The sequence below is a fragment of the Gadus chalcogrammus genome, chromosome 10 (genome assembly GCF_026213295.1).
Source record: "Gadus chalcogrammus isolate NIFS_2021 chromosome 10, NIFS_Gcha_1.0, whole genome shotgun sequence".
Lineage (NCBI taxonomy): Eukaryota > Metazoa > Chordata > Actinopteri > Gadiformes > Gadidae > Gadus > Gadus chalcogrammus.
The window spans coordinates 20014867-20037361 of NC_079421.1; the positions used below are offsets into that span (position 1 = coordinate 20014867).

The following is a 22495-nucleotide window of genomic DNA, read 5'->3' on the forward strand; positions in this document are numbered from 1 at the left end:
CTTACATTAATAAGAGGGCAGAACGGTTGAGTAATATTTAATCAATTTGAATATGACTTCAAAAGACAGCAAATGAAGTTGAACAAGAAACATAAAATGCCTGCCACTGAGAAGATGGATAGTTTAGTTAAACTCAACATAGTGCAAATTAAATCACAAACCAAACAGAACATTTCACCCCCAAAACTTGTAACAATACATAACACAGGGGAAAAGCCCTGTCAAGGGCATGAATTAACAAATATTTGTTTTTACTTTAACAATAAGCCAATCGCATTTTTGGAAACAACAAAAATATCTACCAACTGCCTTCTCTTAACAAACCCCATTTCTCTTGACAAATGATGCAGATGGACTTTTGACATGTCCATCATGTCCATTTTATGTAAAGAACCGATTGTTTAAATTGGTTTCATGTGCTCCCAATGTATGTCAATCCCTTTAAACGTATAGGAACTTATAAACTGACAGCAGGAGTTATTGGTTGAACTCAGTCAAACAGATCATCCAGGACATTGGATGAGGTTTGGCGGTTTGAAGGCTGGAGAGAGATGGGGAAATATAGAAATGAAATGAGTCATTTCAAGTCATTATACCACTTGCAAAGAAAATTGCAAAAGCCAGACATCATATTTAATACACATTTTAACAGCTTTTGTTATTTGGTATTACTGTGGACTCTCACCAGTGTATAGCTGGAGTCTGGGTCCGAGCTATCGAATTCCTCAATTTGAGGCTCCTCCTCCGATTGGTCCTCCTCTATCAGAGACAGCCTGCAGACACACAGCACCAATCAGTCAGGGTATGCCTGCCTTGGACGTTTTGCAAGGGAATAAAAAAAAAAAATTCAACCATGATGGAAAATTCTGGAAAGTATATTATAAAATATTCTACTATGACTTTTCTTTTTTTTTCTTTAATTCAGAGTGGTTTACAGTAAATCCAGATAGTCATTCTGTACTTCCTATTGACATAGTAAGTGAGTCAAATTTATTTATAAGGCACATTTAAAAAGTTTTCACCGGCCAAAGTGTAAAAAAAGGCATATAAAAGAACACATACCTCATACATGGACAGTACATGAAAAACATAAAAATAACAACATATCATAGTAGGGGAGGAAAGGCCAGGGAGAATTCAATTCAATTCAATTCAAAAAAACTTTATTTGTCCCCAGGTGTGCTTTGAGCCTAGATTTAAATGCATTCTGATTCACTGGCGGTACCTTTGGATTGAAGTGTATGGCTGATTGACTAAACGGGGAAAACAGCAGATAGTCATTAATTGTTGTATCCCGTTGAAACTGCCGTATTCGACAGCAGTTCGTTGGCTTAGCAGGCAAACACGGCAATTTGGATTCGGTCTACAGTAAGAGGGGGCCTTTACAGGGTGAGGTGCGCTTCCAGGTCCGGTGGAGACTGCCGGGGGCCGGGGCTCGGATGGCTGAAGGAGGACGGGCGACGCACTTTACTCCTCACTTTACGCATCCAAGGCCTGCTGGGAAACACAGCAGTACAATCAGGGCATTCAGCAGACGCTTTTATCCAAAGCGACTTACGTCGGTTAACACACACATTGACACACCGACGGCAGAGTCAACCATGCAAGGCAACCATCCAGCTCGTCAGGAGCAGTAAGGGTTAAGTCTCTTGCTCAGGGACACATCAACACTCAGCTAGGAGGAGCTGGGGGATCAAACTAGCAACCTTTCGGTTACAAGACAACTGCTCTACCTCCTGAGCTAAGCTGAGCTAAGCCGACCCATTAGCAGTACACAACTAAAGGCGGGAGTCCTTCTGTGGGAGGGGCTACATCTTGATTTGGTCGGCAGGATCAACTGAAACACATTATGGAGAGGGATATCCCGGCCAGGCGTCTCTCGCAGGGTCCTCCCTCTGTGGTCACCCCTCCACACCCTCCAAGCATCCGCCTGCAGCCCGGCTTCTCCTCCCCGGGAACCGGGTCCCTCATGAGGGTTACCAGCAGCCGAGGACCCTGACCTGCTGGAGAACTCTTCCTCAGACAGCGGTGTGGAGCGGACGCCCTCCTCCTCCTCCTCCTCCTCCTCCTCGGAGGTGGGTCGCGTCCCTTCGATCCCCGCCACCACTGTGGAGCTGAAGGGCGGCGTGGGCAGGTTGCTATGGATACTGCTGCTGTCCAGACCCGCCCCTCGCTGGGGGCTGGACAGCAGGTCTAGCAGAGAGGGGTGGAGAGTGTGTGTTTCTAGTGTGGGTGGCGTGCTTGCGTGCGTGCGTGTGCCTGTGTGTGGGGAGGGGGGGGGGGGGGTCACAGTATCAGAGTTGTTCTTCTTATCGACACACATTTGAAACCAGTTCAAACAAAAATAACATGCATGCAATACAAGCATGTGCTGCGGGTCATCTTATCAACGATCCACAGAACATTTTCAAGTTCGCTTTTTATACAGATAAAGGCTCAGAGCGCGTCATGGTGTCTGCGGTGCCTCTCACCCTGCTGGCTGGTTCTCCTGCGTTTAGCCACGGAGCTGGTGGAGTGGGATCTCAGGCTGTCTCTCCTGTACGCCGTCAACTCCTCCCCCTCCACCTCCCCTTCCACCTGCGACTCCTCCTCCTCCTCTCTAGGCCTGGCCGAGGCGCGCCCCTCTAAGGAGCGCTGGTACATCCTGACCAGTGGCCAGCAGGGGGCAGCACGGGGGCACTGTGCCTTCAGGAAGGCCACCCTGGCAGTGGGACAAAGAAGAGGAGAACCTTTGTTTAATAGCCAGCTCACACTGGGGCTGGTGTATCCCTGGGGAACTCATGTGTGTGTTTTTATCTATCACAAGGTTTTTTGCAGAGACACGCCTCCAAGGTGTGGTTCATCTGCATGTTTTACACAGACAAAAGTACCGTGTAGTACAGCACACATATGTCAAATGGTGTGTGTGTGTGTGTGTGTGTGTGAGAGAGTGTCTTGTGTGTGCAGCGACCCCTCACAGCTGGGTGCGGTCCTCATGGATGAGTTTGAAGCTGAACTCGCTGAGGACCTCCAGGAAGTTTAGGTTGGGTGGCTGTCCCGGCACCTCCTCATGGCCCCGGAGGGCAAAGCGGATGCCATCCCTAACACCCACCCGGCCACACACAGACAACCACACACAGAGACACCGTCATCAGGCAGGGTTAGGAGTTAGAAGTTCAATCTCCCCCTTGGGCCACACCGGCTAAGAATGTAAGCACTCATGGTGGTTAAAGACAATGGCATCCACACAAATATAAGCGCTTTGAGTGTGAGAAAAGCGCCATATAAATTGAATCTATTATTATTATTATTAAATATGCACCCAAACACACATTGTGTTACTGTATCATTGTAAGGAGGAACTAACCTAGCTTCAACACTACTGTTTATGATGTCTGAGACAGCCAGATAACCCCATCATAAGTATTGATGCAATTAATTTCACTCATAATTAATCTGTAGCGTGACCAAATCATTTATGTCAGCAAAAGTGTTGCCTCAAGTTTATTATTTTATAAATACATCACAGTTCTAGGAAGCACAGACAATCGATGTGTTATGATGACTATTGCAATATAATTGGCTCATTGATAAAGGATCAACTGATGATCTTAGTACAAAACACATCCTTTATAGGGAAGGTGATGGAGGTGGTTATTAGAGCCGACGGAGGAGTGTGTGGGCAGGTGATGCTCACGTGTGCAGGCAGACCAAAGCCTTGCGGATCCTGAGCAGGTCAATGCCAAAGCTCAGAGATAGCTTCTTGGCCAGGTCTCTGATCCTCCCCAGCTCCTCCTTACTGCTGCCTGTGGACACCACCTCCGAGAACAACTAAACACACATTAACACACACACACACACACACACACACGCATACAGTTACATTAACATTCACATAAACACACAGTCACATTGATGCACGCACACACACATCAAAAGTCGCATACACACACACACACACACACACACACAAGCATACATAGTTCAACAGTTATATAGACACAGTGACATTAAAACACACAGTCACATTCACACTCCCACACATACCTCATGTAGAGGACAGCATATTGAAGGAATTATTGGCAAACCCATTGTGTAAATAAGTTCTGCTTGCTCAATGTCCGGGGTATGGCTTGACTAGCCCTTCAGAACGCCTTCTTTATTATGTTATCCTAGTATAGTCCTTATTGCTTTCCTCAATGCCCTGCATTGTACAAGTCTGAGAAGGTGTTGGTCATTGCACAGAGACAGAACCTCTACCAGCTCAATGTGATTTTCTCCTTATTAACTTCATAGGGAAGGACCCATGTTGCCTTATGTAAGAGAAAGACATTCTCTTACATAAGGGAACAAAACGATCGCCTTGGACATCACTGTTGTTTACTCCAATATATTGAAACGCCTCTTCATAAACCAAGGCTGCTCACACACACACACACACACACACCTACACACACACACACCTGTTGCAGACACAGGCAGACGGTCTTTGCACTCTGCACGGTGCTGATCTGACGGCTCCTTCTCAGAGTCTCTTTAATGATGTCTCCAAAGTCCCTGTAAAACTGTAGGAAGCAAGCCGACCCATGAATAACTATTGAATACCAGACAATTACAGTGGCTCCAGATACATGCCAGGCAGGTAGGGGTTAGAGCTTTTATGGTTATGACATCAGTAATAAAAATGAGTTCAAATTAGGGCTGTCAGTTAAACGCGTTATTAACGGCGTTAACACAATCCAATTTTAACGGCGTTCATTTTTTTATCGCGCGATTAACGCAAATTCATATAATTATTTTTTTTTTTGGCTCAAAACAAAGAAGCAGTTGCCTGACTGCTATGTTCAAGGCAGTATGTTTGTATGTTCATCGTTGAATTGCACTATAGGCTTTTTTTGTATCTTCCTGTTTTGATCAGTATATACCAATGTGGATAAGAGCATTACAATTAGAACAATTAATGGGACAAAGAAATCAAGGGATATTTAGCATAGAAAAATATTTGCGATTAATCGCGATTAATCATGACTCAACTATGACAATAATGCGATTAAATATTTTAATCGCTTGACAGCCCTAGTTCAAATATTCTGCAACTTATCCCATAGCCCATGCCTCCACAACACCGCCCAGCCTTCACCTTGAAGTAGTTTTTGAAGACATCCGTGGCGGCGCTGAGGTCCAGCACGCCATAGATCACCAGTTTGCAGTATCCCGCCAGCAGGTTGCGCTTGTTTTGGAGGGCGGCCATCATCTTCTTCTCTTGCTCCTCATCCGCTGCACCAGACATGGAGGAGATGGAGGACCATCAGTAGAGACTCACTGACGCTCGTGCCTTAAAGCTGCACGCTTCAAACCGCCACGCGATGTTATTGCTTAAGGAACTGAAGTCCTGCTGTTTGGTACCTAAGACACCACTTTAAGAGAAATGGTTGGCGGCAACAACACTGTTAGTGTGGAAATAAATTGAGCCCCAAGAGAAAGCTTGAATACCGTGTAACAGACATGACTGATTTTGTTAAAATACTGTGCTGGATTGCTGCTATAAAACGAACACCTCCCTGAATTCAATATAGAGCCATCTAGAACTAAAATAAAGAAAGACTTTCATCTTTATTACGGAAAATTTATGGGACCATTTGGAAATGTTTTAATAGTACATAGTACTTATTTCCCAGACTGAAGCCGAGGCATGGAGCTTTGGGAGCAGCGGTGGTTCTGTGGGTGGTCTACCGTCAGGGGGGACGTCCTGAGGATCGTCCGTGAAGATGAAGTCGATGAGGTAGGCAGCCATCTCGGAGCGCAGGGGGGCGGCGGGCGGCAGGGCCAGCGCTTGGAGGGCGGGCTGGGAGCGCACAGAGCGGGCGCTGTACACCAGCAGCAGGTCACACAGCAGATCGAAGGCCTGGGGGACAGCAGGCAGCGCAGAGGCAGTGTTCACGTGGAGAGCTCAATGACACACACCTTCCGACGTTACAGAGTGCTCTCTGACGAAACGGTGGGATGCTATCAATGTGTGGGAAATACAGAACAAGCTTGAACTTTCTTTGTTTGGTTGGTGTACAAGCCCAAGCATTTATTAAGCACAAGCATTTAATCATTCACCACAGCCTTAGTCCTGTCAAACCACTGCTGTATAATCCACCATCCTATAAATAGAGTTAAACGTTTGTGGGGGGCAATGAATCCAATAGCATGAAATGAAAAAAAACGGCCATTGTTTGCAAAGACAATATTTACTTTTGTAAGCGATATTAGTTTAAGGTATGTGCTGTGAATAATAACGTAACCAGTTTGTTTTTATTCTATTGGTAATTATTCAGAATTGAACGGTAAGCATGTTCAACTGCAAGATTCAGATTCACGTGACACTATGAGGCATCTCTTCGTTGGTTCAGCTCTACTTTTTTTTTTTAAACTCAGTAGGATTTGTCGAACATTGTCGTCTTGTGTCGTTATAGTCAGAATAGACCGTTTGATTTAAAGTTAAGGTAGAGGTGGGGGTAAGAGTAAGATGGGGGTGGCGGTTGGGATTTGTGACGTGTGGTATATGGGGGAAGACGACGCAGGTGCCAGACCAGCTCCCTGACTCCTACCTGGTCTCTGATCTCAGCCTGGCCCGACGACAGACATCTCTGACTCACGCTGCAGAAGGACCGCACTGCCTGCTTCAGGCGCAGCACCTCCGCCTGCCAGGGAGGGGACGGAGGAGGACGCTTGAGGAGGCAGCCATCTTCGTTGGCCTTTTGTAATCAATAAATGGGTGGGCCTAGGTCCACCCACTCGAAAACAACTTTTCCTTTCATATTATACTGCAACACATTTTCTGTTTCCCGCATGGAAAGAAAAAGTTTGGAGACTCCCGGCCAAAAGGTTCAAGCCCTGAATCCCAGTCTACCCGTAGGCATCCCCTTTAGCGTTTATCTGGATGAAATGCAAGTTGTTTTGGAAGAGTACCCCCTTTAGATTAAAGATATGGAAACCATCCCATTAGCTTATGAGCACAACAGCCGGTGTGTAATTACGTTGAAGATAACACTAATTAGAGACGGCAGAGATGATACGGAGCACAGAAGCAGAACTGTGAAAGACAGACTTAGAGGGTGAGAGAACTGGGGGGGGGATTTGAGGAGGTAACTAGGGAGAGGGAGAGAGATGAAGACAAGAGGATGTATGACTATAAAGATGGATAGAGAGAGAGAGAGAGAGAGAGAGAGAGAGAGAGAGAGAGAGAGAGAGAGAGAGAGAGAGAGAGAGAGAGAGAGAGAGAGAGAGAGAGAGAGAGAGAGAGAGAGAGAGAGAGAGAGAGAGAGAGAGAGAGAGAGAGAGAGAGAGAGAGAGAGACAGAGAGAGAGACAGAGAGAGAGAGAGAGCGAGAGCGAGAGAGAGAGAGAGAGCATGACATAACTAGAAAGAGAGAGAGAGCGTTAAAGAACCGGGGGAGTGAATGAAAGAATAGCGAGGGCGTGAGCAATGCTGTGGGGGGCTTGGATGCACTCCAGCAGATTGCGGTGATAATTGCCAACTGTCCACACAGCTGGTGGGATATTGAGGGAGGGAGGCGGGAGGAGACATGCGTGAGGCAGCCAGCACCAGACTGGCCCCATAGGAGTTAATATCACACACACACACACACACACACACACACACACACACACACACACACACACACACACACACACACACACACACAATGACAAAGCTAAGTCTACCACACCGGCCCCCTGGGATACAAGTTAAGCAGACCAGTCTAGCACTTATCTAAGGCAAGACGCATAATAATGCTGGCTAGCGTTTTAAGCGTTGTGTATTTCGGCCACTGAACAACAAAATAGCACTTTGAGTCTGCCTCATGTATGAAAATAAAGTTGCCTTGCCTTATGCATTTGTTTCATTGAGTGACAGGAGCGTCAAAAGAGTGACAATTTACTAAACTAAAACACAGAAGGAAATTGGCCAACCATCTGCTCACAGCCAATGAATCACACATATATTTCACTAAACCAACTTGGAGACAGGTTTGAAGACATCTTTGTGTTTCATAATGAGAGGATGACCTCAGTGGGTGTGGAGCTCAACACCCTGACTTTGTCCCACATCAGCTGGAACGAAACGTACTTCAGAGCAGGAACCATGAGCTGAAAACACAACCAGGAGTGCTGTCAGCTTCACACACGCTAGTTTACACACACTGATAACCTTCACTTGTGAAGCAAAACACCAAGTCCTTCAATGAACTGTGTGTGCACGATTGTGTGCGTGGCATACCTCCTTCTCAAAGATCGGGGATTCTACCCCACTCTTCAGCAGCTGCATGCAGGGTTCAAACAGCTCACAGCTCTTTAAGTCCCGGGCACTAGGAAGGCCACAAGTGTACACACACCCAATCGACATGCATGTAAGCACAAAAAAACTTCTGATTGAGAAATACACTGACCGCTGTTCGAATTTCCCCAAAACTATGGTCCACACCCCATACAGCCCCTGTCTGCTTCCCTACCTGCTGAAGGCTGCGATCCTCTTCAATGCCATGGATGCGCTGTACACGTCTTCTTCATCAGCTGTCCCCTGGGAACACACTCAACACTCTTTATGCGTTCACTATCAAATCAAGTTCACCCAGGTGATGGATAGTCAAAAGAATCTTAAATACCAAGCCTCATCTGCAAAATAAAAAAATCAGAAGCGTTTTTTTTATATAACTTTTTTCTTGAAAAGAAACGATAAGTCGATTGAGGGAACGTCATAATTAAGATAATTTATAGTCACCAAATGCTGAAATTTTTTTTATTGGAAAATTACTTTCTAGTGGTTGCTCAATGCAGGCTATTAGGACAAGGTGGACATGGATAATCCAAAACTCAGTGCTCACAGCCCTATATTCTACCAAAACAGTTATCTTTTGGTGCCTAGGCAGGGTGACAATTGCGGGTGGTCCCAGCTGAGCATGTCCGCGTCAATGAGATCCATGTAGTACAACGCACAGTACAGCGCTGTCCGTCATGAGCCCCACCTGCAGAACCTCATCAAAGTAGCTGTTGAAGCACTCGGCCAACAGGTCCAGCAGCTGGCTGAAAGCCCGGTCGGCGCGGGCGGAGAAGGTGTATGCGTCCGAGCAGAGGGCGCTGGCCAGACACGCACACGCCTCCAGCACGCTGCTGTCGGTGTGCTTCTCCACGACGGAGCACAGCTGGATCAGCAGGAGGTCCAGGTACTGGTAGACAGACCGAAAGGCGGGCAGGCAGACGAACAGAGGCAGACACAGGGAGACAGACAGGCAGAGGGAGACAGACACACAGACACAGGGAGACAGACGGGCAGAGGGAGACAGACACACGGACACAGGGAGACAGACGGGCAGAGGGAGACAGACACACAGACACAGGGAGACAGACAGGCAGAGGGAGACAGACACACAGACACAGGGAGACAGAGAGGCAGAGGGAGACAGACACACAGACACAGGGAGACAGAGAGGCAGGCAGAGGGAGACAGACACACAGACACAGGGAGACCGACAGGCAGAGGGAGACAGACACACAGACACAGGGAGACAGACAGGCAGAGGGAGACAGACACACAGACACAGGGAGACAGAGAGGCAGGCAGAGGGAGACAGACACACAGACACAGGGAGACAGACGGGCAGAGGGAGACAGACACACAGACACAGGGAGACAGACAGGCAGAGGGAGACAGACACACAGACACAGGGAGACAGACAGGCAGAGGGAGACAGACACACAGACACAGGGAGACAGAGAGGCAGGCAGAGGGAGACAGACACAGGGAGACAGACACACAGACACAGGGAGACAGACGGGCAGAGGGAGACAGACACACGGACACAGGGAGACAGAGAGGCAGGCAGATAGATGAATAGCCAGGCAGACAGGCCCATGGAGGGACGGTCATACCCACAGGCAGACAGCCGGATGGACAGGCAGAGGCAGGCGTACAGATTAACAGACAAACAGGCAGTAAGCAGGCAGATAGGTTGGAGATCACAAAAGACGGGCAGAATGATCATGAAATGGGGCCTGTACATGCGTAGGTAGGACTACAAATGAGCATATTAACATTGCAGAACAACAAATTACCATTGGGTCGAATGCAGAAATACCATCACCACTAATTGAACAGAAGAAAATAAACGTGGCATTTAAAAAAAACATTGCTACATACACAGTAGACACACACAAATGCTTTAATAAGAGACATTTTTTTTCCTGTGAAAGTGGTGTGAAGCCTGAATAATTATTCTGGGCACGACCTGAATAACTGAATAACTGTCAATGCCAGTGTTTGCACAGAATGTCCGGCCTCACATGAATCTGCGTGCAGTCCACCAAAGATGACTTATTCAGTGACATTTGGTGATCCGTATAATGTGTAGATGATGTGTCGGAAAACGAACAGTGAGTCTACCATGAATGATAGGAAGTGTATGTTAGGCACAGCGGCAGAATTTGTGGGATCTGAAGGTGACATCAAAACTTTGGCGTGCAAACAGAACAATGGATACTCAAAGTATAAATTAGGCTAAGGATTAAATAATAATGATAAAAATTCAATTCAGAAAATTTCATCGGATTTTGATCATCAAATTGATCATAGAAGACATTTATGTACTACAAATACCAAAATGTTCTGCTTACTACTACTGAAAATTATATAATGAATACTTCACTCTGAATACAAGAAAGAAAGCATATTCAAGACATGACATAATACTTTTATATCTTGCGAGGGGCATTTGCTAGTATTTTATAGAAAAAAAATGTAATCTGAAAAGATAATCGTTAGATTAATGGACTAGGTGCAGCCCTAAGCAGAACAACATCTCTATCCACAAAGGCTGGAAAGTCACCTTCTCCAGCTTCTTTGCACTGCTGTACGTCTCCAGGTCAAAGTAGAGGGGAATCTGCAGAAGGAGGCTCACGTGGTCCACATCCGCAGAGTACTGGAACCGCCGCAGGAGCAAACAAAAGCGGATTAGAGCCTTCTAACCCCACAGCAGCCATGAAGCTCCGAAAACAGAGACTGAGACAGAAGAGAATAAACCTGCCTTCTACTTTGTAGAACTTTCTAGCGGTCAATTGAGCAGCTGCAGAGAACTTCCATGCAAGTCAATGAGGAAAAGTCAACGGGGAAACTACGAAAATATATAATACATAGCCATAGTTTTTATCAACATTCAATCAGGGTGCCGTTTCTTGCTCTCAAAAATACCTAGACGGAATTTGAACGTTTTGTTGCATTTAAAGTATATAAAGGCATTCAGGAAATGCCTATTTGATTGACAGGTCTCAGATTGGTGACAGCCAACCAGAAAAGCAGGTTCAGCAAGGCAGGGGGGAACAGTGTTTATACCTTAGCAACACAACGATAGGGTAGGTGGTTGATACCTTAGCAACACAACGATAGGGTAGGTGGTTGAAACCTTAGCCACACAACGATAGGGTAGGTGGTTGATACCTTAGCAACACAACGATAGGGTAGGTGGTTGAAACCTTAGCCACACAACGATAGGGTAGGTGGTTGATACCTTAGTAACACAACGATAGGGTAGGTGGTTGATACCTTAGTAACACAACGATAGGGTAGGTGGTTGATACCTTAGTAACACAACGATAGGGTAGGTGGTTGATACCGTGGTAACACAACGATAGGGTAGGTGGTTGATACCTTAGTAACACAACGATAGGGTAGGTGGTTGATACCTTAGTAACACAACGATAGGGTAGGGGGTTGATACCGTGGCAACACAACGATAGGGTAGGGGGTTGATACCGTGGCAACACAACGATAGGGTAGGGGGTTGATACCGTGGCAACACAACGATAGGGTAGGTGGTTGATACCGTGGCAACACAACGATAGGGTAGGGGGTTGATACCGTGGCAACACAACGATAGGGTAGGTGGTTGATACCGTGGCAACACAACGATAGGGTAGGGGGTTGATACCGTGGCAACACAACGATAGGGTAGGGGGTTGATACCGTGGCAACACAACGATAGGGTAGGTGGTTGATACCTTAGTAACACAACGATAGGGTAGGTGGTTGATACCTTAGTAACACAACGATAGGGTAGGGGGTTGATACCGTGGCAACACAACGATAGGGTAGGTGGTTGATACCTTAGTAACACAACGATAGGGTAGGTGGTTGATACCTTAGTAACACAACGATAGGGTAGGTGGTTGATACCTTAGTAACACAACGATAGGGTAGGGGGTTGATACCGTGGCAACACAACGATAGGGTAGGGGGTTGATACCTTAGCAACACAACGATAGGGTAGGGGGTTGATACCTTAGCAACACAACGATAGGGTAGGTGGTTGATACCTTAGCAACACAACGATAGGGTAGGTGGTTGATACCTTAGTAACACAACGATAGGGTAGGTGGTTGATACCTTAGTAACACAACGATAGGGTAGGGGGTTGATACCTTAGTAACACAACGATAGGGTAGGTGGTTGATACCTTAGTAACACAACGATAGGGTAGGTGGTTGATACCTTAGTAACACAACGATAGGGTAGGGGGTTGATACCTTAGTAACACAACGATAGGGTAGGTGGTTGATACCGTGGCAACACAACGATAGGGTAGGGGGTTGATACCTTAGTAACACAACGATAGGGTAGGGGGTTGATACCGTGGCAACACAACGATAGGGTAGGGGGTTGATACCTTAGTAACACAACGATAGGGTAGGGGGTTGATACCTTGGCCAGCAGCTGAGGCATCAGAGGCATGAAGTGAGAGGAGAGTCGTCTCTTGTCCTGAATCTGGATCTTCTTGTCTTTCATACTCAGCATCTGATGCGCGCGCACACACACACACACACACACACACACACACACACACACACACACACACACACACACACACACACACACACACACACACACACACACACACACACACACACACACACACACACACACACACACACACACACACACACCTTTTTTTAGTTTGGTGAGTGATTTCACAAAACAAAATATGCATGTGTCCAGAGCAGTCCAACCGACCAGGGATTTGTGATTATGTAGGAGCCAAATTCCATTTGCCAGTATTCAGTCTCAAAATAAATATGTCAGATGCTTGCCTAATGATTGCAGAAGTATTCAAAATTATATATACACACACCGGTATATATAAAGTTAAATTTATCTGGGAGCTCGAAAACATAAACCAGAAGAAGGATTGTAGGCAATGGTGTATGTGGTCTGTGTATGGGTGAGAGTCTGCGTGCGGGTGAGTGAGTTAGTGAGTGAAAGAGTGAGTTTACACGTGTGTTTATTTGTTTCTTTGCATCTCGGCCCTCACCCTCTTGCCCTGCACCCTCCCCACAGGGGGGACGGCCTGGGCTGCCCTTCTGACGGTACACAGCAGGAGCTCCAGAAGGGCGCCTTCCTCCTGGTTCGACAGGCCTTCAATTACGGCGGGAGAGCGGGAGGGCAAGCCACAGTGAAGGAGAGGCAGAGAGAGGGAACAAAAGATAATAATCCAGGGCGGAGTGACACGGCACAATAACAAACACAATGTCAAAATGAAAATAAGAATAAGATGAGATGGGGAATATAGTCTGTTGTTGGATGAAGTGAACTAGAGATCTCCAAGCATGGATACCTCAAATATACGTCATCAATGGTTCCTTGCACGGACATAGAGGCTGGAGGTTGAACATTTTACATGCGAGCAAACCAAGGCCAGTCTCCGCTCCCACGCTGGGTCCACTACAGGTGTACAGATAAGGAGAGCTGCGTGGTTTACCCTGTCCATGCTCACAATCCTGAAGCAGAAGAGACGTCATCGTCTCCCAGTCCCGGAGCTCCAAGCCGGCCACGGTCCACAGACTGTCCACCAGGTAGGCGCCGTGGTCATGGCACTAGGGAAGGACAGAAGGACATGAATTCAGTGCTCCTGTTGAGGTCCAACAGCAATATGTCCCCCATTATGCATCAACCCAACATATGCATTGAGCATATTAAGCCAAAAAGGTAATAGGGTTGAAAGATGAATTGAACCTAAGCAAATATTAAGATTCGAACGTGACCTTATTTCATCGTTAATTGGAAAGTCTTGTGTCCAATAAGGTACAAAGAATACAAAAGCAAATACAAAGAAAACAATTAAAATACACAAAAAACCCATGGTACAACAACAGGTTCTCTATAATGTATATTTATCTTTACGATATGGTATTTCGATGAAGAATAATTTGAAGAATAACCTCGCTCTGCAGGAAGAAGGTGATGAGAACGTTGAAGAAGGCTTCCCTAGGACTCATCGCTTTGGCCTGCTCTTCACGGACCACCAGAGTCTTCAGCCTGACGCACACACACACAATTCACAGACATCATGAATTATGACCAATACCAGCATGAAAGGCTAATTGCAGATGAAATGTGTTTGGTCGTGGATGCTAAACATATCTAAACAAACCTATAAAAAGAAAGGTAAATAAGAAGACATCACCTTTTTATTGAGGTTTTCGCCATAGGAAATTGATACTTAGATTTGCGACCAGCGCAGCACAGGCACAGCTCAATTTACGAGCCAGGCCATTCATTGGGGATCATGGTATGGTTATGGAGAGGCCCGAGGATGGAGGATTACTTGTGGTAAAGGAAACATCCAGCAGCGGCAGCTAGGCCTCGGTGTGCAGCAAACACCAGAGTGTACACATGCGCACATTCCTCCTCCTGCAAGCCTTCTTCTGAAAACCTAACACACACACACACACACATGCACGTACATACACGAGACAAATACATCCACACATACGCAGACACACACACATGCACACACTTACTAAGCAAGGCTACTTTAATCAAAGGCTTGCTTTGATTGGGAAGTTAAAGACAGGCGAGTCACCCGTATATGTCAGTGTGAGAGCCACATGGATCTGTTGTAACACACACAAGCCCTGAGTCGTGGGCCGACCTTCGGTTTAGTTAATTGTGTTAACCAAAGTCACAAAAGTGTGTTTTTTTATATATATATAATAACTTTATCCTCAATATCCTATCTGGCAGCACACTGAAGACTGAGTTTGTTTTAACAACATTTAGAGTATCATGAAAGGCTAAAGCTACAATGTATTCTTGATTCATGAAACAGAGACAGGGGATTGAGAACACACATGCACATAAAAAGGGAACGGGATGTATGCAGACACACTCACTGCTGGATCAACAACAGCAAGTTAACCGCTTCCGCGGCTACGTCTGGCTCCTTGTCAAACACCATGGTCAGCATCCTTTCCTAAACACGCACGCGCGCGCGCACACACACACACACACACACACACACACACAATAACTAGACATCTAAGGGCCCCACAGACTGTGGATTCTTTTAAAAAAGGCCTAAAAACCCATCTTTTTAGAAAAGCCTTTGGCTAAACTGCTATTTATTTATTTAATTTATATATTTTCTTTTAATGTGCATTGTAGCACTTTGAGATCATTGAATTGATATAAAGTGCGTTATAAATAAAATGTATTATTATTACTATTATTATCTAGCAACTGCAGCACTGAGCAGAGAGGAGGTTTGAGTGAGTTATTCAGCAGAAGGAGAGACAGGCAGACAGACAATCAATAGAGGAGGGACAGAGAGAGACAGAGACAGAGAGAGACGGAGCATTATTAAGCCTTCAAATATGAAGAATATGAAATAAAATATAAGAGAAAAATAGAGAGGTGGAGGAGGAGACATGGGGAAAGGAGGGCAACAACAATGGCTAAAAAAAAGAAAGTGAAAAGCAGAGAGGGGAGAAGGGAGGGGGATGAGAGGATGAAAGGGGAGGTGTAGAAGTCCAGTCCGGAGGGAGGGCTCACTTTGAATCTGTTTGTGAAGAACTCAAGGCGTCCCAGGAAGTCTCTCTCCTGATACAGGGCCTGCAGGGCACGCACACACTGCAGACGCACCACACTTTGCTGGAGGGAGGGGAGAACCAACCCCACACACACACACACACACACACACACACACACACACACACACACACACACACACACACACACACACACACACACACACACACACACACACACACACACACACACACACACACACACACCATTAAGTGGGCAGAGTGAAATATGCTAATTCTGCACATATCCTAGGCTGGTGGTGGGATATGAGAAGCAGGCTGTTCCTCCCCTGGGACTGCAGCGCCTCTGCAAGCCCTGGTAAACAGACACCCAGGGCCTGAAACTGTAGACCTCGTTCCACCTTGACTGCTTTCTACTCATTATTAGTATTCTACTAGCATTTTGTCCCTGCTCCTCATCTTTCTTCTAAGGAGAGACACAAGGGAAATATACAATATCACAACAGAAAGCATATATGCATAGAACTAGGGTAAGACATTTATTCAGACCACCATGCATTGCTTGATTTAGTAATTAAAATGTTTTTTTTTTAACATATATATTTATAAATAATATAAATTCATACATTTACATGGCACCTTTCAATACAAATAATAAACAAAAACATAAAAATGGGCATGACAACAGGGAGAAACTGAAACGTAGTTTGCCTTCTGGTCCCCGTGGTTCTGGTTACCTTATCGAACAGGGTCCAGCCCAGGTACTTGAGGTAGCCGTCCTTGAGGAAGCTCTCTGGGTCGGTCCTCAGCCACAGGCCCAGCTCCTGGATGCACACGGCCCGGATGTCCGGCACGCAGTCGCGGTAGCGATGCACAAACACCCCCCGCATCGCCGCGTTGATCAGCGACCTCACGTCCTCTCTGTGTTCCAGCAGCTAGTTCCCAAAACGTGGTAACACACACGCACACGCACGCCCGCACACAAACACACACAAATGTCCGCACACAGAAAAGTTCTGTCACACCGTTTTTGACACTGTTTGTTTGAGTGGCACATTGGGCAGCAGTATAGGGGAACTCACGCACAATATAGGTAAACACACACACTCATAAACACTCCCAACAAAATTGTAATAACTAACAAATGACAGTGGTTAATAATGGAAACAGTAGCAGTGAACTGTTTGTTAGTATATGTGTGAAGTCTATAAGGTACCTACCCCCATGTCTACCACCCACTGGGGGCACCCCATGCTGCATGCACTCTCACAATACTGCAAGAGACTTTGGATGAAAGTGTCCACCGAACTGGTGTATATTTTTATCTATAACTTGCTGAGATGCCCACACATCCGTGCGCCTCAGTGGCCTCACATAACACACAAAGGTCTGCTTTTCTATCTACTAACACGTCAATAGAAGAAATGCAATAGCCTTCGCCTTGAATTCAATATTTCTCAGCCATGTCGCAGAAACAGCAGTGAATGGAGGCTGAACAACAACAAATATTCCATCCCATGGAGGACAAATATGAATTAAACTCATACAATCTAATTTGCACTTTAAGTCAAAGCTCCCAGGGGATTGAGAATTATTTTATGGCTAAGTATGCACTACAACCCTCACATTTCTCACTTTAATGTGGACAGCGGAAACAGATGGGAGACTCTCAGCTCTGCCCTCTAATGCCTTCGTTGAAAATAAGGTGAAAAAAGGTGTGTGTGTCTGTGTCTGTGTGTGTGTGTGTGTGTGTGTGTGTGTGTGTGTGTGTGTGTGTGTGTGTGTGTGTGTGTGTGTATGTGCATGTGTCATCCATGTAAAGTGGGTTAGAGAAGAAGAGTGTGAGCGTGGGTGAGTGAGAAAGAGAGGGTGAGAGAGAGGGGGGAGAGACAAAGTGAGTCATTAAGAGATAGGGAGAAAAAGAGAGAAGGATGAGCAATTTAGAGAGTGAGGTTTGGGGGAGAGAAAGTGAGCGACGGAGGGATAGTGAGACCCAATTCACCCCTTGACCCTACCCCTCTGTTTTGCGCTTTCATGCATAGGGGTAGGGTGCCCAGATTCTTGTTGGATAAAGGGGTAGGGCCAAGTGGAAGGGCTACATGGCCCTCCAAATGGAGGTTTTTCAATGGCCAACTCAAAACCTCCCACCATGCCTTTGGAATAATCGGATGTAATGAGTAAACTCGTTGCGTTTGCTTGCGTAACCGCCATCAACAAAAACGTATGACGAATCAGGGTCTTGAAGGGTTATCCCATTTCAGAGGGGAAGAGCTTAGTCAGCGCCCCTTGTAACTGTTCCGAGGGGCACTCGAAAGTCGGGGTGTGCGTCTGAATATATGAAACGGGATTGGGCAAGTGAGTAAGGGAAAGAGACTGAATGACAAGAGAGAAAACAGGACGGGAGCGGACAGAGGAAGAGAGGGAGAAAGAGGTCCAAAGTGTGTGGGAGATGAGAAGCAGAGTGTGAGACCTCCTTGATGGCTGCCTGGAGCTCCTCCAGCCTCTGGGTGGCCTGGTCCTGGGGCGACTTGCTGCTCTCCGCATCGTAGCGCCGCTGTGCGGTCTGCAGCTGAGTGGCGACCGACACCCCCACCTGCACCACCGCGCTGATCATCTTCATGGCTGTGACACAAAACCCATGAGACCACACACCACATAAAACCCAGAAAAAAACCCTAATCTCAGTCAGGCAAAAAATATATTTTCCGTTTTAATCCCGGGACAAATTGGTGTCCATGGGACCAAACCAACCACACATTCTGAAAAACTGGGCACACCGGAATTGGGATTGCCAATTACATTTACATTTAGGGCATTTAGCAGACGCTTTTATCCAAAGCGACTTACAATAAGTATATTTGTCATAAGAATTCATTTAATTCATTTAAACAAGAGGAGCTTCCTGAGTGCTCCAGATACAGGTCATCTATGAGAAGGTGGGGATGAGTCATCATGCTCGATGACGACTACAAACAAACCCAACGCTTGTGGGGTGAGCGTCGGAGCCCGAGCCCACCAGAGACGCCCTGGCCGCGGGGGGGGGGGGGGGGGGTGACTCACCCAGAAGGGTGCTTGTGTGCCTGAAGGCGCGGACCTGGGAGTCCGAGAGGCCGGTGAGCAGGTCCAGCAGGGAGCTGAAGAGGTAGTCGTCGTACAGGAGGCTGTTCTGGCAGGAGAACACCAGCACCTGCATCAGCTCACACAGTCCAGTCCGGAAGCGCTTCCACTGGGGCCCCAGGGAGCTCAGAGGGTAGTGGACCGACTCCTGGCCCGGGAAGAAGACACGGGAGTGAGGGGTGAGGACTAGATCTGCTTCTAGGGGTCTGGCCCACAGCGCTTGCTACAGCATCGTACTTTGTTGCTACAAACTGTAACTCATGTAGCCTTCATCAGCTTTATAACGATAAGAGTAATAATACATTTTATTCATTGTGCTTTTCATGGCACACAAACCATATTTAATGTAATGAGTGTATTAATTTGGTATTTCATGCATACATGAAGTCGCTTGGAGTTGCTTGAAGATAATGCGATGAAATTTAAAAACACCTTGTATTTAGATGTTACTAATATAACTCCCACCTCACTAAAATCCTTGGTCAGCACGTTGATGATTTCAGCATGCTGCATCTTGTCAAACATCTCTCTGGTCACCACCCCTACACAAACGACAGATATATGAGTGTATAGCTACGGCTAGCATGGTATTGCTGGCGATATTATAGATATTCCTTGACCAATAGAAGAGCACATTGTACCCTCTGCACCCAGTTCACCACGCAGTCCTTAGCGAAGGATACAATGTGCTTTCAATAGAAGGATCAAAACAGCCTAGCACTGCATTGTTAGTAGCAGGAAGCTCAGTCGTGAAGGACTGATCGATTGCTTCACTGAAATCATGGAGATAATCCTTTGAACTCTGACCCCGGTGTGCTCCTGTCATCTCTTCAACCCTGACCTTTGCAGCCGCAGCACTGAGTGATGAAGTTGACGAACACGAGAAGCCCCGCCTCCCGGTCCTGCTTGTAGCTGTCAATCCACTCATCCACAATAGTCTGTAGACGAACAGCAGTAGGGCAGCCAATAAGACAACAGCGTTCAGGTCAGGGGGGGATGTGGTTATTGGATATATCAGTTAGCAGCTGTCTCACCCGTTGGGTCCCATTAACTCCCTATTTTCCCTTCAAATAATGCAGAAGGCTTTGCAAGACCTGGCCGTCATCCTCTTGACCAAATGGCAGTTATATGAATTGCCAGAACACATCCACAATATACCGCAGCCCAGAATATTTGTACTTTATCAACTGATTTGTTCTCCAAATTGTGTTCGGCACAATTTTCTTGGCCACATCTGAACGATCTCCACTTGATAAATCAATAGTTTTTATGGGTATGATTCAAAATGATAAAAAAAAAGAATTGTGATGAAAATATTGAGTTAAGGAAGGAAAGTGACAGCTCTATACTACAATAAGATGAACAACTACAGAACTAATGTTATTGCATACTACCAAATACATAATTCTATGTGAGTGAAACATTTTAAGTGCTCAGTAAACTAGCAAACAAACTAAGTACGATAGTAATATGATGAGGAAAGAATATGACCTCAGGGCAGTGCTATTTCTCAGGCTCGACGCTGAAGTGACAGCAAACGCCCCGTGGTACAAAGTGGTATTACAAGGCGGGGTTAAGTAAATATCTCTAACAGAAAACCTAGACTTTGACATAAAATCAAAGCTGTCATATCTTCAAACTAATAATGCGGCACGTTGCATATTTAAGAGCACAACAAAAGGTTGGATGGCTGTGCTGTCAGTCATTAACAAAATGACCAAATGGAAGAGCTCCTTCCTCTCTGCGCATCAATAGGGTCACATCACTCAGCTCCCGACGGCGCATGATAATCGCTCTCATTGTGGGGTCTTAGAGCCTTACTTCCCCCTCATTACTCATGTGTCCGTCTGCCTGAGTGTCCGCCCCACCTCACCCCAACCCCCCAGAACACACACACACACACACACACACACACACACACACACACACATTTATATAAATAGTATTCTTTTTTAATATGTAATCTATTCCCTCACCACTGTGGCACTCTTTCTGGAGCGGATGGCTGCATAGATGTCCTCCGCACGGATTGCCGGGGCCTTCTTCCAAATCCTCACAGGCCCGGGAAGAGAGGCCTGTTCTGGTGTCCCTTGGGAGGGACTGGTGCTTGATATGGGTGTCACCGAGGCTCTGCGCCTCAATTTCTTGAGGGGCTTCAGGGGAGAAAACATGAGCGGGCAACTCGATAAGGGATTTGTGGGAAATTGTATGCAGCAGTCAGAAAAATAAGAAATGGCAAGGTGCAGAGACAAGTTGTTACCTTGTCTCCGCTTTATATGGCAGTCATTTTCTGGTGAATTAGTGGCTGGGCTCATTGAGAAACTGATGAATGCATAAAGAAATATCTTAATTTACCTGTTTGGGCACGGACACAGGGACAGGAACAGGCCGCTTTCTCTGCCGCCCAGATTCAAACTGGGCCTCAAACTCACTGTCAGGATCGCTAGTGCTGCTTTCCATCTCGCCCAAACTACAAAGAAGAATAAATTAATTTCATGTTGAAAATGATGTGGTGAAATTAATTAATGCGTGGATTTTTTTTCTTTTTGTGCTAATGATCAATACAAAACAAGCTTTTTCTAGGCGCATTTGCTGAGCCAGTAGCAGGTTATTCATTTAAGACCTAGCCTCTAGCTAAATGAAGGCATACCTGTCACCATCTGATTCCCGAATTGACTCCATGTTCTTGATGGGGATAAGAGGAATAAGCTATGTTCAAATAGGTTAAACACAGTGACCATGAACAAGTTACACCATACAAACACGGGTAAGAAGTGGCGGCTAGGGTTGGCTAAGTGGTTAGCATAAAAGTGTGAAAGCACTTTGAGCTTAATAAAGCTACAACAGCTACAATAGTTGGACCGTCGAAAAGACCTTAAAGTACCTACGACTGAGAACCATGTATTCCGTATCTAAAATGGGTTGCGACCAATTTCGATGTAGTTGGGTTAGACTATAACGCGATTACGAGTACAAATCAAAACGTTTTATCGTGCAGGCATGCAAAGTTTAGCTCAACTAAAACCGCGAAGTTCCTGGAAGCTCATTGGACGGATAGTGTGTGAGAGATTTTTGTTTTCTTTGGCCTTTTTGGTTGGGATGGGGGGGGGGGGGCGATAGTCTAAAATATATGATGTGCATTCACGTTACATCATTTATAAATATTCTGGGGACACCTCTGTACTCAATTCTACTTTGGAGCCAAACCTAAGTTTATTAGGCTACCTAAAATCACTATCGCATACATGGATCGAAGGAGCATACTTTTTTTTTTTTTTTTTGTATTATTATTACTTTGTTATATGTTTAGGCCTATGGCTATGGTAAATCATATATCAGAATGGATGAATTGCTTTTTGGGTTATAGTCAATTACGATTCTATACTTACCAACCACATTAATTAATCCAATATAAATAAACGTATGTCGGTGTGCTCTTGGCTATGGTAATCGAGTTTATGTCTGTGCGCGTCTATTAACGTATTTAGGACCCTGAGGTAGTTTCGCCTCCACGACCCCCATGCCGCCGCCCCCTCCAC

The 22495-nt window shown here is 46.0% G+C and overlaps 1 protein-coding gene across 8 annotated transcripts in view; it reads right to left on the minus strand.

The window, feature by feature from the left end:
- Window positions 1-22495, minus strand: part of LOC130390554 (cohesin subunit SA-1) — a 23235-nt gene continuing 740 nt past the window's right edge. For 2 of the 8 annotated variants that reach the window (XM_056600577.1, XM_056600572.1), the window contains exons 2-32: window positions 21607-21641; window positions 21312-21426; window positions 20933-21109; window positions 19798-19894; window positions 19422-19498; window positions 18900-19104; window positions 18310-18461; window positions 16577-16774; window positions 15844-15942; window positions 15186-15265; window positions 14618-14725; window positions 14232-14328; window positions 13772-13886; window positions 13325-13428; window positions 12718-12810; window positions 10850-10942; window positions 8993-9193; window positions 8480-8547; window positions 8248-8335; window positions 8037-8117; window positions 6576-6668; window positions 5713-5884; window positions 5120-5256; window positions 4443-4544; window positions 3677-3810; window positions 2958-3080; window positions 2472-2701; window positions 2001-2259; window positions 1387-1497; window positions 686-773; window positions 1-541 (exon numbers count right to left, since the gene is read on the minus strand). In XM_056600577.1, the coding sequence (XP_056456552.1) occupies window positions 491-541; window positions 686-773; window positions 1387-1497; window positions 2001-2259; window positions 2472-2701; window positions 2958-3080; window positions 3677-3810; window positions 4443-4544; window positions 5120-5256; window positions 5713-5884; window positions 6576-6668; window positions 8037-8117; window positions 8248-8335; window positions 8480-8547; window positions 8993-9193; window positions 10850-10942; window positions 12718-12810; window positions 13325-13428; window positions 13772-13886; window positions 14232-14328; window positions 14618-14725; window positions 15186-15265; window positions 15844-15942; window positions 16577-16774; window positions 18310-18461; window positions 18900-19104; window positions 19422-19498; window positions 19798-19894; window positions 20933-21109; window positions 21312-21426; window positions 21607-21638 (3780 nt within the window). In that variant the 5' untranslated portion in view covers window positions 21639-21641 and the 3' untranslated portion in view covers window positions 1-490. Of the gene's footprint in view, window positions 542-685; window positions 774-1386; window positions 1498-2000; window positions 2260-2471; window positions 2702-2957; window positions 3081-3676; window positions 3811-4442; window positions 4545-5119; window positions 5257-5712; window positions 5885-6575; window positions 6669-8036; window positions 8118-8247; window positions 8336-8479; window positions 8548-8992; window positions 9194-10849; window positions 10943-12717; window positions 12811-13324; window positions 13429-13771; window positions 13887-14231; window positions 14329-14617; window positions 14726-15185; window positions 15266-15843; window positions 15943-16576; window positions 16775-18309; window positions 18462-18899; window positions 19105-19421; window positions 19499-19797; window positions 19895-20932; window positions 21110-21311; window positions 21427-21606; window positions 22061-22495 lie in introns of those variants that run through there. The other 6 variants (XM_056600574.1, XM_056600575.1, XM_056600576.1 and 3 more) reach the window with 6 other exon arrangements.